A 13648-nucleotide genomic window follows, 5' to 3' on the forward strand; every position below is an offset into this window, starting at 1 on the left:
AACGGGAGAAATAGTTTTTGTTGTGCAACTGCTAATTAAGCCCACTGATGACTGTTCACCTCAGTTGGTCAGAACTAGGCTTAAGTGAATTGGCCTACAGTTTTTAATACTAATTCTCATACTAATTATATAGCAGTTTCCAATTACATGCATATCACTATGGTCAGTGTAAACAAGCAAGGCAATGGTATAGGTTAACCACAGTTTATGGTTCGGATGACATGCTAAACCGCACTTAGAGAAGAAAAGGGGAGCATACAAGCCCAAGAGGAGGATCAACTTATACTCAGTTTTGCAGTACGTCCCAACATAGCCAATCAGATTGTGAGAATTGGAAAACTATTACCTTAGCTCTATTTGTATCAGTCTATAACTGTTGCCCCTTATCTTCAGTATCTGCTGAAATGATAGGGGGCTGATATTCCCCTAACCTTGCACCCTGATATGTGTTGTTTCCAGTCAGGTTTCCACATTCACAATTCCAGAGTTATTGAAACTCTATTTTACCGTCTCTACTAACTGGTTGAACATATCTTGCTATTCTAAGCACCATGACTTAAAAATTGCAACTAGTACCTAAGACCGAAATTATTTCAATAAAAACATGTAAGAAGTTAAAACATTAGTATCCCAGCATTCAGCAATTAAGCATTAATTAAGAAAGTCTTAAAGCATCAAGAAATAGTTAGCATATAAATAAGAGGGGGAAGATGTTAAGAATCCATTAGAAATACCTCTGGATATTTTTCACCTTAGCTGTCAGGATACAGAAAGTGAAGGAAGAAATCCTCAATGAATGGACGTATTTTCTGCTGCACAAAACTGCAATTATACACCACACAGTTTTTTTACTTTTTACCTTGCCAAGTGCTTCTCTGTATTGCTGGACAAATTCTTGCATCATAGATGGTGTATAGATTTCGGACTTCTCCCATAACTTCTCATTTAGACAGTGCTCAATGTTTTTCAGTGCTCTTTTCAAAACAGTTGATATAAGTGAAAAGATTGTATGTTTTACTGTTTTATTGGCTATCTAAAAGAAAAGAGGAAAAACCGTTACTGTGCTTCTGCTTCATCTTTCCAGGAACTGCTGGTGTGACCCACTGGTGCATCACTTTCAATTGCCAGGATGGGGCCAGGCAGCATCAAGGTTCCATGTAAGGAGAATGACTCTCCATGCCTGAACTTTCTCAGGAAGCGAGTCTGAGGAACTGAGGCAAATAGCAGTGACAAGAGTTGCTCCCCCCCCCCCAGCGGAAACAAGATACCTTTTTCTACCTTTGCCTTTAATCTGCACAGCTCCACATCAATTATCACAGAGCTTCTGCTAAGTCAGACTCACAACATTGAAGGAAGAGAGGGAGAGAGGGCCAGACAGAGCACAAGTAAGTCCCACTAGGTTCAGTGAGACTTACCCTCAAGTAGGTGTGCGCAGAATGAAAGTCAACAACAGCCCTGTAAAGTGAAGAGCAAACCAAGTAGCAGCTCTTGCCCCAAGGAAGCAGGCAGACTGGAAAGGGTCAAAGCATTATGTGGCCAGACAGAGATTAATACGATCTGGGTACTTTGGACTGGAAAGGTTCTCCCTGCAACACCTTGTAGGCATTTACTGAAGAGGGGATGTAAGGAGAGATTGGAAGGGTAACAAAAGGTGCAATAGCTCAACTTGGTGCCCTCCAGGTGTTTCGGACTATAGTTCCCATTATCCCTGATCACTGGTTATGCTAGCTGGGGGTTGATGGGAACTGTAGTCAAAAACATCTGGAGGACACCAGGCTATTTTAAGCACTGGAGAACAATAAAAAAGCAGGCAAATAATATTGTAAAGTGGGGTTGCCACACACTACTATAAGACACTGAAAAATCATGATTTACTTCAAGTATTTCACATATTTAGCTCATATCAAATGAGCTATGCTAAGTTTACTGGCCTTGTACCAAAAACCGTTTCTCTTTGGTAAATTCCATGTTGCTACAGTAATGTTTGAGAGGTGGGATCTAGTTGGGTTGCCAATAACACTCCATTTTTTACTATTTGTGCCAACGTTTTTGCCATCCAGACAAGGTGGCAGCATCAGGACAGACCTTTGGGGCAAAATAAGGCTCACGTGCTTCCCCTCCTCTTGAACAGCCATAAGGAGAAGGGGATTGGAAGCTTCCACTTTAATTTTTGATTAACCACAATTTAGGGTTCAGTTGTAATACTAGAATTAATGATCATAACAAGTCAGATTCAGAAACCACAGACTGAAGTTGCCCTTGTTTTAGTAAACTATGGTTAAGTTTACTAACATAGTCTGCCTGAATGTAGATGCAATGCAAAGTTGTGGTTAGTCAAAATCAAAGCAAAATCTTCCTCACAAGCCCAAGGCATGCACAGGCTCACTCCTCTAACATGAAAATTCAGCCACTGAGTTCTTGCAACTATTAAAACATTTCATGGAAGATAAACTTTAAAAAGTATAGTGCCAGCAAAATTGCTTAGTAGAACCCCCCCCCCCATCCAGATTATAAAGAGAAGTTCTTACATTTAATCCTTGGGTAAACATGACTTTGTTGCAGACAGCCGGAATGGTTGTCACCATCACCATTGAAAGCAATCTTGGAAAAGGAACAAACTCTGTTGTTTTAAAAGCAGTAGAAATCTCTGGTTGAGCCTCATAGATCTGAAATTTTATAGAAAACACATATTGTTAAGACAGTGCTAATGAGGCCATGGCCCCTAAAGCCAATTCAACTGAACATGTACAAAGGTTGTTATATTATAAAACAGTTTGAAATGCCTAATTCCCCATGAAGAGAAAGGTATTTGGGGATGAACCCAACTGGTGTCCATCAACTGTTTATTTGGTAAAGCATAGCTTTCCACCAGCAGAAGAGGGATTTAGGAGAACTTCAGCCGTTTCCTGCTGTAGCTACCTCAAAACAAAAATTTGTGGAGGGTAAGGATATCAATGGCTACTAGACACAATGGCTGTGCATCACCTTCAGTAACAGAGGCAGCAAGTCTCTGAGTATCAGTTGCTGAGAATCCTAAATGGAGAGTGATATTACATGCACTCTCTCTCTCTCTCAGCATGCATTTAATTTCTATAGCTTATCTGTTGTTGTCAATATTAATTCTTCCTGTTTAAGACACTTTATCAGGATGTTGCTGAGTAACAGAAAAGCTATTCATAAGTGTTCTAATCAAATAAAAAATAAACTGCCATCTAATTTCTCCATTACTGATCTCATTCTTAGTTAAAATATTCTATTACTTTCAAAAATATTTTCCCCATTCATGAAGGTGATATACCAGGAATATGTATTAATCTCTCTCTAATGCATTTTAGTAAGAAGTTTCAAAAACCCCTCGCCATATTTTCTATAAATAACTAGGAAGACATGGAGCTAAGTCAACTCACACCAGCTAAATGATCTTTAGCTTGAAGGATGGCTAATATCTTTTTGGCAACTTATAGCTCAGGGTCCCTGGTACAAAACTCAGTAAGCACAGAGGAAGATAATAATATATTGGCTCCTATTTAATCACCCGTTTTGAGTTGATAATGTACTATTTCTAAAAGACTTAGAGAAGAAAATAGCAATTATGCCCAGAAAAAAAGGTACGAGAACAAACTTAGCAGCCCACATATTACCATCTTGCCTCCTCTTTATTGTCAGAGCTGTATATACGTCATAAGTGTTGCAGAAACATAGAATCTAGTACCAAGTCCAAAATTCAGTATCCTGGGAATCTAGGCTTATAACCACTCTGGCTTATAATTGTATTGAAGGTGTATTGAATGAAGGCAATGCCTGGCAAAGTTCTCGATATGAGTAGGTGTGAGCTGGTATTTCCATTTCTATTCCAGGGGATAGAAATGGAGCTTCCTTATACCTTCTTTCATCTTCCACGACCGGCAGAACAAACACTTCAAAACCATTAGGAAATATATGCAGTAATGGATACCAATATTAATTTGCACATTTGAATCAAATATGATTTTGCATAATTGGTACTGATCCCAGTGCGCAAAGTCCCATTGAATGTTGATTCTGCATAGATGGCACAAAATGGCAGCCAATTATGGTCAGATGTAGTTAATTCCTGTGCAAAAACATTTCCAAACTCAGGACCTGTTCATATGTTACAATGGCAAAATATCAACCTAGTAAGTAAGAATTTTGGGCTTTCTGTATCATGCTCCTATTAAGTAATATTGTTTCAACTGTGTGACTACAGTATTCCCTTGCATTCTTTTCGAGGACAGATCTGTAGAGCAGATAATAGTCAGAGACGTATCATGTTCAGATAAATATTTACTCACATGGTGAGGTGTGGGAGAAGAGCAACCCAACCCAAAGGTCTAACTCTGTTGGGATTTCTCTACAGTAAGAAATGCATGAACAGGCCCTTAACCAAAATGAGTCTCTTTGCTACTCCCCCATCAAATATAACCACAGGGGGGAAATAAAAATGTTTACTGTGATCCTAACACAGCAAAAAAGTTGGTAAATGTTATTTTCATGTACAAAGGGTATACTTTTCATAAAATTCTTACCTTCCTCAGCAATTTCATATTGTCTAGCCAAGCTGATTTCAGCCTGGGAACAAAAGAATACTGGGACTCCTTAAAGTATCTGTTCAGTAAATCTGGGCACACTTTGAATATGTTCACCGCAAGATCAGCAACCATCTCATCTTCTGCAGCAGTCTTTAGATTCACGAGAAAGCGCAGAAGAACCAAATTCCCTCCTCTAGTAAAGAAAGATTTTGAAAAACAATCAATATGGCAGCATATGCCACCATACAGTTGAAACCAATTCTAACAGTGGCCAGGATCCAAACAGCTGCTCTAGGCATGTGCAAGGGGGTCTTGAGCATGCCCAGTGGAACTTGACTCTCCCTTGCCCCCACTTTGACCCCCCCATCTGATTCACAAACTGCTCTTGTAACATTCCTCAGTTTTAAAAGGTGTGCCATGGAGCAGAAAAAACTGCTATTAGACACACATAACAAAACAGCCCTCCCACAAAGCTCCCTTGGGTGTATGGAATTAGTAAAGTGGCTCTCTGGGTGCGGACAAGATGGTAAATAAGGCTCTAAATTCTGCTAAGTTAACTTTTGACAGAGAGAACCCAAAACAATTCTGCAAGCTACTGAAATCACAGAATTGTAATCTAATTTAGACACTTTAGATAGCATATAATTGGCACATCATTGATTCAATTTCATTTGCGAGAAACAGTACTAGTTGAATTTGAGGAGGTGGGATGGGAGGAATGACAGCTTAGGGGTACTGCAAAAACTAGCTAAGCATAATAAATCAGTCAAGAAATTCTTAGGTGGTTTTTATTTACGTACCTTTTTACCTCACTAGCAAGGCTACATATAAGCCTTTCTCTTCAACAAAAGGGATCATAGCTTATAAAGGAAGCTAGCTTATGACAGAGAGGCCATTCTTCCAGACAGCTACTGCCTGCACATATAAACCAATCTTTTCACAAGCAAAGGCCAATGCTTCATAGAACTTTTAGCTAAGCAGCCTATATCATATGATGGCAACAACTCCCTGAGGGAAATCATATTATATTTTTTAAGTTCTGTTTAGGCTTCTCACTAAAAATACTAGGAAGTGTTTTGTTCAGCCTTGTCTTCTGGGAGCTGTGGAGTGTTGGGGCTCTACCCTGTGGCCTTCCTTTAAAAGGGAGATGACATAACAATTGTCAATGTTTCTGCCTCATCCAGAATCACGGTTTGGGACTGGCTGTGGACCTACACCCCAAGTCCACTCCCACCCCTGATGCAATGGACTAGGAAATATTCTGGGGTTGGGGGTAGCTTCCTGGTTGCCCTTCCAATTCTATCTTTCTTCATTTCCTCAGGTTCCTGACAAGTCTCAGTTCCACGGTGGGGAATACCTGCAGTCCACATACGAAACCAAAGCAACGTTTGGTTGGTCTTGTTGAATCTTTGATTTAAACAGAGAATAGCTGGCAGAACTATTTTCAACCACCGGAGTAACTGGGATACTTTACCTGCCAGATGTGCCAAGGCTTGGATCATAAAAGTTAATGCCATGTTTCAGAGAACAACAGAGATCCAGTAAAAAATCATGGACAAGTTTCCTCACTAGGATCTTTCCTGCCTCGTCAGGATCCTGAGTAGCCTGCGTAAAGCACAAAGATCAATGTTTACTAGAATTTGTTTATTTGACCATAGCTCAGTGGCAAAGCACATGCTTTCCATGCTTCAGAAGGTCCCAAATGCAGTACCTGGCATATCCAGGATCAGAGAGCAAGTGATGGGAAGGGCCTCTGCCTGAGAACCTGGACGGCTGCAGTCAGTCAGAGGAGATGAGCAACGGGGAATACAACATTCCCTCTGGCTGGGAAGTCAAATTTGAGGGGTAGGAGAAGGTGGCATTTATGAATAGGACATGAAAAATGGAGTCCCAAGACCTAGCAGCAACCAGCAGATTCTCAGAGGAGAAAAAAGTGAATGGTGAGACACTCTAAAAAGCTGAAGACACTGTCTGTTAAATGTCTGTAAGCTGGTTTAGGAAGGACCAGAGAAGACTTTTCTTCCTCACTTCCTTTGCTGTTTTCAGCTGTGCATACTAACCTTCCCCAACCTGGTGCCCTGCAAATGTTTTGAACTCCCAACTCCCATCCCATTTTGAATTTCTGCCAGCCACCCTCAGACCTGCTGGTGCATGGTGGGTAATAATAACAACAATAATAATCCTTATTCTAGGCAAAATAAATATTGTTTTACTATACGGGGCCAGATATAGCTTTCCTCTTTTTCTTGGGTTAGTATAAAGGCAAAACCCTTTCTGCTGAGGTTAAACAGTGAAGTAAAATAGAAAAAGATGAGGAGAAACTGCTGTACCGAGACATCTTCTGTGCTGACGTCAGTAATTCCATTCCAGCGGTAGAGTGAGGCAATGTGGTTCAATACTTCTACAGTAAAAAAACGCACTTTCTGGGTCTTGCTAAGATTTCTATTGTGAACTACCTAGAAAAAATGCAAAACATACTCAAATTTCAACTACAAGGCTGAAAAAAAATCATCTTTTATCTTGATAAATTTATAATTGCGCATTTTCAGGCTAGAGCCTACCTTTGAAATTCCTTTGTTCAAGAATGGTCACGTTTAAGGTCATTAAGCAAGAAAGACTGAAATGTTCTCCCATGCATTTCTAAATATTGCCCTTTCTGATGTCAGATTGTGTACATTTGTTTTATTTTTAGAGTAACCTGTTTGTCCTAGGAAGACTGCAGAGTGGCATTTCTGGTAGATGATTGCTTATATCACACTGGAAGATGAACAAGTGAATGAACTCTTGATTTTGTTAAGTCTTTAAGATGCCACAATACTGTTGTTTTTGCTGCAGCAAACTGAAACAGCTGCCCTTGCCCCCAGAAACTGAAGTTTTAAAAGGAAGCCATAAGAATCTAGTTATTTTTACAGGATGTATAAAAGATTTAAAACTTCCTAACAGTTGCTTTGAAATACTATTTTCTTGTTTGTTTAAAAGCTCAGCAAATTACAGGCTCCAACTCTTAGGGAATATTTTATGATCAAACAAAAGCTCATAACAGAAATGCTGACAAGATCTAAACTGTAGCCAAACATTAAGGGATTGGTAATTGGAGAGTCTTTGGAAAACCACAGCAGAGTTATTTTCAGCAAATAAGATATAAAGAGTAAAGTCACGTCAAGGTCATACCTTAGTTGCCAATGTGGAAAGTAGAAGGCTAACTGTAGAAATTCTATCTTCCTTCAAACCAGTTCGAAAAATATCTGGGATGAAATCTACAAACCATTTTAAAATGTTAAAAACATAATTGGAAGATGGAAAGCATTTTAAAAATGAAATCAATTTTATCAAGTGTTGCCACTGGTGTTTAACAGAACGCTTTGGTCTACAAGGTGAACCAAAAGTGAATGGACTCAGAATAAACAATGAACTTGTACCATGGAAGAAGGTAGCTGAATTCTGAACTCTACAGTATCTACAGTAAGGATGGCCAACTATGGGGGAGCAGGGGAAATCTGGCCCATAACATTGTCCCTAATCCAAAGACTCAAGTTTCTCCAAACAGAGCTAAGACACTGGCAAAGCAGTTTAACTTTCCTTTGCTGGGATAGAACAGTAAGGGAATCTTGCTCTCATTAAACTCAGCCACTTACTCAAAAACATGAGCAAAGGGTTCTTTAAATCTCCGTCTTCCTCTATCAATACTATTTGAGAAGCACAGAGGTTTTGCTAAGTCCTCCCATTATGTATCTTGACAGCTAAATGCCTTGTGCAAAGAACTCACAGGCAAATGAAAGTGAACTGCTCCTTCCTAAAGCTTGTATCCAATGAATTTAGGTACTCGTAACATCCAAACATGGACATCTCACTTCACAAATAAGGAGATACCAATGCCTTTAAGAAACAATATTTATAATATACCTTTTAACTCCAGAATGTGGACAAGGATTGTGTTGTCACCAGCAATTAAAAAAGAAACAGCATACTGGATATACGCCATACGAACATCAGGCTTGCCCTAAATAAATGTTAAGAGACATTCAGCAACTTATAAACCCAAATGCCAAGTCACTACAACAGTTGTAATATGAGGGACTTAATACATATTTAAAAGAGTGACTGCAATTTTAAACAGTTCAGAGTCTTTTAACTAGCAGAACCATTCGTATGTTTATCATATTTTGTAAGGTGCACACCATCAGAAACTTAGGCCCTTGGTTTGCACAAGAGCCTAGATATGTATAATAACTTCTGCTGTTGTAGTTTCCTCACATGTTTACCGGTACATAAAACAAAAGCAGCCAAAAGCCCAAGGGCCTAGGTTTATTTATGCATTAAACATGGGAGGAAGACAAACAATGTCTTTTTATGTACCTGGAACAATGTAAGAACAACAGAAGAGGTGGTTCACCAGTCATATGAATTAATGAATAAAACATACGCATAACCTTCCTATACATGGGAAGCTAACACATCTTCTTGATGTCCCTGTTTTTATCAGCAGAATTCTGGTGGGGAACAGAAGACAAACATGTTGCACTTCCATGCACACCTGCATTTTGCAATAGCAAAATCCAAGGAAAACGGTACAATGTGCTTTTACTAAACTTTGGAAGGAATCCACAGCTTAAGTCACACATGATTGTGTGTGTTTGTGTGCATATGAGCTTGCTTGCTGTGAAATTCTCACAGGGTGACTTTGTTACATCATTTTTATGCAAGAAGGCATTTGTGTAAAACACCCCTCACATGAGGGGGGAGGGGGGGAAACCTGACAGTTACATCCATGTCATACAAAACATAGGCGCTATTTCATACAAAAGCTCCACACACACACAAATGATGTAGTAAAATCATGTATTTTTTCCCAAAAAAGCCTAAGTAAACAAATAATCAAAAAGTGTTTCCCCTGTGGATCAGTAACAGTTTGAAGCAATAAAACAATCCACATCAATGATGCTCTGCACATGATATAGAAAGAGACTTAGGTATCCCCACCCCCAATTCTAGCTTTACTTTTCACACCACATAAGGTGAAGCCATCACTGACACTCACTGCATATTTCCTCCTCTTACCTTATAATCTCTCCTCTTCACTAAACTAGGAAGGAATTTATTATTGAAATCAAAGTGGCTGTAGACATCCCTTGCAGCATCCGGCCCCTGTGACACCATTGCAGATAGCAAGATGAGGCACTGGCGAGACAGCCTGTATAAGCAACACAGGAGAAGGAACAGTACATAGGCAAACCAGTCAATTGAAAATTAAGAACTGACACTTTTGAAATAAAAATAGGCAGGTTTGAATTATGTCAGCTACGAGCAGCAGATACCTAGCATGTCACCACTAGACGGCAGATTTGTGGAGGGGTGAGACGAATTCCCATTGTGGAAGCCAACATCCTTGTGGCAATGGGAAACTTTGCTGGATACAATGCTCTATATTTTTTGTTTCATCACTTTTAAGACGAATGATTGAAAATTATATAGGCCACTTCTTTATGAATAACTCTACCAGGCTAAACCCTGTTAAATTATGGTCCCAAGTTCCCTATCATTAGAAATGCCGAGGCACATCCCAGACTGAAGTGTTTGCCTGGAAACCTTAACATTTGACTGAACTTTCCTTTTTCTTCTTTACCAATAAGCATCTAACCCAAATTTCCTCCCCTTTTGTTTTTGTTTGAAATTCATTGCTGTAGCTTTTTGTTTACGATTCTGAAGTTTGTAACTGAAAACCGAAAACCTAAAAACTAACAATATTGGCTGAGGCAGTCCACCTCAGCAGAAGATTTGAGGTCATATTTTCAGTAACTCAAGTATACTAGTGTGGTTTTATAAGAATAAAACATAATAATATAAGTGTTGCACTATTTGAATTTTGTACCTCAGGAAGCAAAAATGTCTTGTGGCATCTTTGCCTGGTCTTTCTGTATCTGTAACAGCTCACTTATCAGAAATATGGTTCCAGATTCCTTGCCAAGGTGCAGGAGAGAATGTCAAGATATGGGAACATATCCTTGTTTATGGTGGGAATATCCACAAGTTTAATTGTTTTTCAATGCTGTGGTTTGTAAGAATGCACTCAATGTAAAAGGCAAAATAATGCCATCCGCACCATTAGCCCTTGTAAGCCTCTTTACAGAGGAAGAATCGGTTCCATATAGCAGTGAACTGGTCAATCACTTACCAGACCAGGCTTCCTCAACCTCGGCCCTCCAGATGTTTTTGGCCTACAACTCCCATGATCCCTAGCTAGCAGGACCAGTGGTCAGGGATGCTGGGAATTGTAGTCTCAAAACATGTGGAGGGCCAAGGTTGAGGAAGCCTGTACCAGACTAACTATTGCAAGATTCTGGAGAGAGAATTCTGGTATACAAAAGTGTAGGATATTGCATTATTAGAAATATTGACTCACAGAGTACATAAAAGTGGTAAGTTTATTTTAATTTGGTATTATATTGTCACTTATGTTAAAATCCATGAGTATGGCCAGGCCCTACCAACAGCTTTTAAACACATGCGGTTGATGTGAGTAACTGTTATTTTTATACTTTTCTTCCTGTTGATGCGTCTTTTTTATAGTGGACCCCTGCACTCTGTAATGGATGCTGCACATTATATTTTGAATTTTAAAAAATGTGCCACCACATTTTTGTAACTATGCTTTGAATCTATGCTGGTGGAGTAGAAGTGTCAAAAAATAAATAAATAAACATGGAAGCAAAAAGAAAGGAGGAAGGTCATGGCAAATTAAAGTATTCTCCTAAATCAAGTATAAAGAGTTCCATTCCAAGATCTGTTCTCAGGATTAAAGTGGCATGATCCTGATCAATGGAAATATTGTTTCATTCAGGTTTTAGACAGTTATATGTCCTTTGATTTGCAATGAACTTACCTATGACTCTCAGAATACAGAGCAGCATAGATCAATCTCATGTAGCTATTGATCAGCTTCTTTACTATGTTCATCCCCACCACACTGAAGTGGGACAAATCACTCGCTGTTCGCAGCAAAATGCTTTCTAGAGCTTGAAAGATTAGCAGCATCTGCAACATTTAAATACTTTATTATACTTTGTTCATTGGGGTGGGTGGGTGGGAAAAGCAGCAAATATTAGTAGAACAACTTGAGAAGTCATCATCCTAAATAAAATATAACATCTAACAATAAAGGAAGCTTCCAAATGTAAAAATATAGCAAGTGCTTAGATCTACTGCTCCCTCCTACAATGGTAATCTCTAAATCAGAATACAAAAAAGAAAGCAAAGAAATATTGCAAATAAATTGTGGACCCAATCTATGCTAAATAAGGTCTTCAAGGAGACAATTTCTGTAATAGTAAGTCAAAATTTCCAAGCCAATGCTCCAGTCCTGTAGTGTAACAAAATGCTTGCAGCCAACACACAATTTCAAAGGAAGATGGAACAGTGCACGTCACAAACGCGCAGGGCTACAAATCCTACAAGATGAAAATATGAAGGAAATATTTCACAGACTTATTGTGAGGACAAATAAAATTATCATTTTAAGTGTTTCAATGTGTGAAATACTTGACAAACAATAAATGTTAATTTAACTGTTTGAAGATTCCAGTGGAATGTTTATTCCTTATTGCTTTATGTTACCAATCAGTGCTTGTTCACTGTATAAACAACTCGTTGTAGAATGCTAAATGCAACAAACGAAATACTGACCTCACTTTCAGACCGCCTTTCGCCATCCAGAAGTTTTAAAATTTCTGCACACTCGACAGAAACTTTTATGTATCCCTCTACAACATCATACTGTTCTGCTGATGGTAATGATTTTGCTCTCGATATGAATGTTTCCAAACCTGGAACAAATCAAGGAATTATTCAACACTTGCCCAAAATCCTTGAGAGATGCTGCCATTCATTATAATCAATACTGAGCTAAATAAACCAGCTAAAGAAGGCAGCTTCCTATGTTCCTAGAAACCACCACCAACAAATTGCTGGCATTAATACATTGCCAATGCAACCTCTATACCAGAAAGATATAGAGGAACTATACCAGAAAGATATAGAGGTCTCATACACCCCAGGTAGTCTGGTTGCTGACCTTGAGCCAGACATCCTGGAGAGTGAAGTCAAATGGGCCTTAGAAAGCCTTGCTAACAACAAGGCCAGTGGAAGTGATGATATTCCAGCTGAACTATTTAAAATCCTAAAAGATGATGCTGTTAAGGTGCTACACTCAATATGCCAACAAGTTTGGAAAACTCAGCAGTGGCCAGAGGATTGGAGAAGATCAGTTTACATCCCAATCCCAAAGAAGGGCAGTGCCAAAGAATGCTCTAACTACCGCACAATTGCACTCATTTCACACGCTAGCAAGGTTATGCTTAAAATTCTACAAGGCAGGCTTAAGCAGTACGTGGACCGAGAACTCCCAGAAGTGCAAGCTGGATTTCGAAGGGGCAGAGGAACCAGAGACCAAATTGCAAACATGCGCTGGATTATGGAGAAAGCTAGAGAGTTCCAGAAAAACATCTACTTCTGCTTCATTGACTACGCAAAAGCATTTGACTGTGTCGACCACAGCAAACTATGGAAAGTTCTTAAAGAAATGGGAGTGCCGGATCACCTCATCTGTCTCCTGAGAAATCTCTATTTGGGACAAGAAGCTACAGTTAGAACTGGATATGGAATAACTGATTGGTTCAAAATTGGGAAAGGAGTACGACAAGGCTGTATATTGTCTCCCTGCTTATTTAACTTATATGCAGAATTCATCATGCGAAAGGCTGGGCTGGATGAATCCCAAACTGGAATTAAGATTGCCGGAAAAAATATCAACAACCTCAGATATGCTGATGATACAACCTTGATGGCAGAAAGTGAGGAGGAATTGAAGAACCTTTTAATGAGGGTGAAAGAGGAAAGCGCAAAATATGGTCTGAAGCTCAACATCAAAAAAACTAAGATCATGGCCACTGGTCCCATCACCTCCTGGCAAATAGAAGGGGAAGAAATGGAGGCAGTGAGAGATTTCACTTTCTTGGGTTCCATGATCACTGCAGATGGTGACAGCAGTCACGAAATTAGAAGACGCCTGCTTCTTGGGAGAAAAGCAATGACAAACCTAGACA

The 13648-nt window shown here is 39.3% G+C and overlaps 1 protein-coding gene across 1 annotated transcript in view; it reads right to left on the reverse strand.

Annotated features, from left to right (window-relative positions):
* URB1 (URB1 ribosome biogenesis homolog) overlaps positions 1-13648 on the reverse strand; it is a 48876-nt gene that overhangs the window by 33291 nt on the left and 1937 nt on the right. The window contains exons 2-11 of the mRNA XM_033146916.1: positions 12231-12370; positions 11431-11582; positions 9609-9741; positions 8454-8550; positions 7722-7807; positions 6881-7006; positions 6025-6155; positions 4548-4743; positions 2529-2666; positions 860-1033 (exon numbers count right to left, since the gene is read on the reverse strand). Of these exons, the coding sequence (XP_033002807.1) occupies positions 860-1033; positions 2529-2666; positions 4548-4743; positions 6025-6155; positions 6881-7006; positions 7722-7807; positions 8454-8550; positions 9609-9741; positions 11431-11582; positions 12231-12370 (1373 nt within the window). The remainder of the gene's footprint in view (positions 1-859; positions 1034-2528; positions 2667-4547; positions 4744-6024; positions 6156-6880; positions 7007-7721; positions 7808-8453; positions 8551-9608; positions 9742-11430; positions 11583-12230; positions 12371-13648) is intronic.

The sequence above is a fragment of the Lacerta agilis genome, chromosome 4 (genome assembly GCF_009819535.1).
Source record: "Lacerta agilis isolate rLacAgi1 chromosome 4, rLacAgi1.pri, whole genome shotgun sequence".
NCBI lineage: Eukaryota > Metazoa > Chordata > Lepidosauria > Squamata > Lacertidae > Lacerta > Lacerta agilis.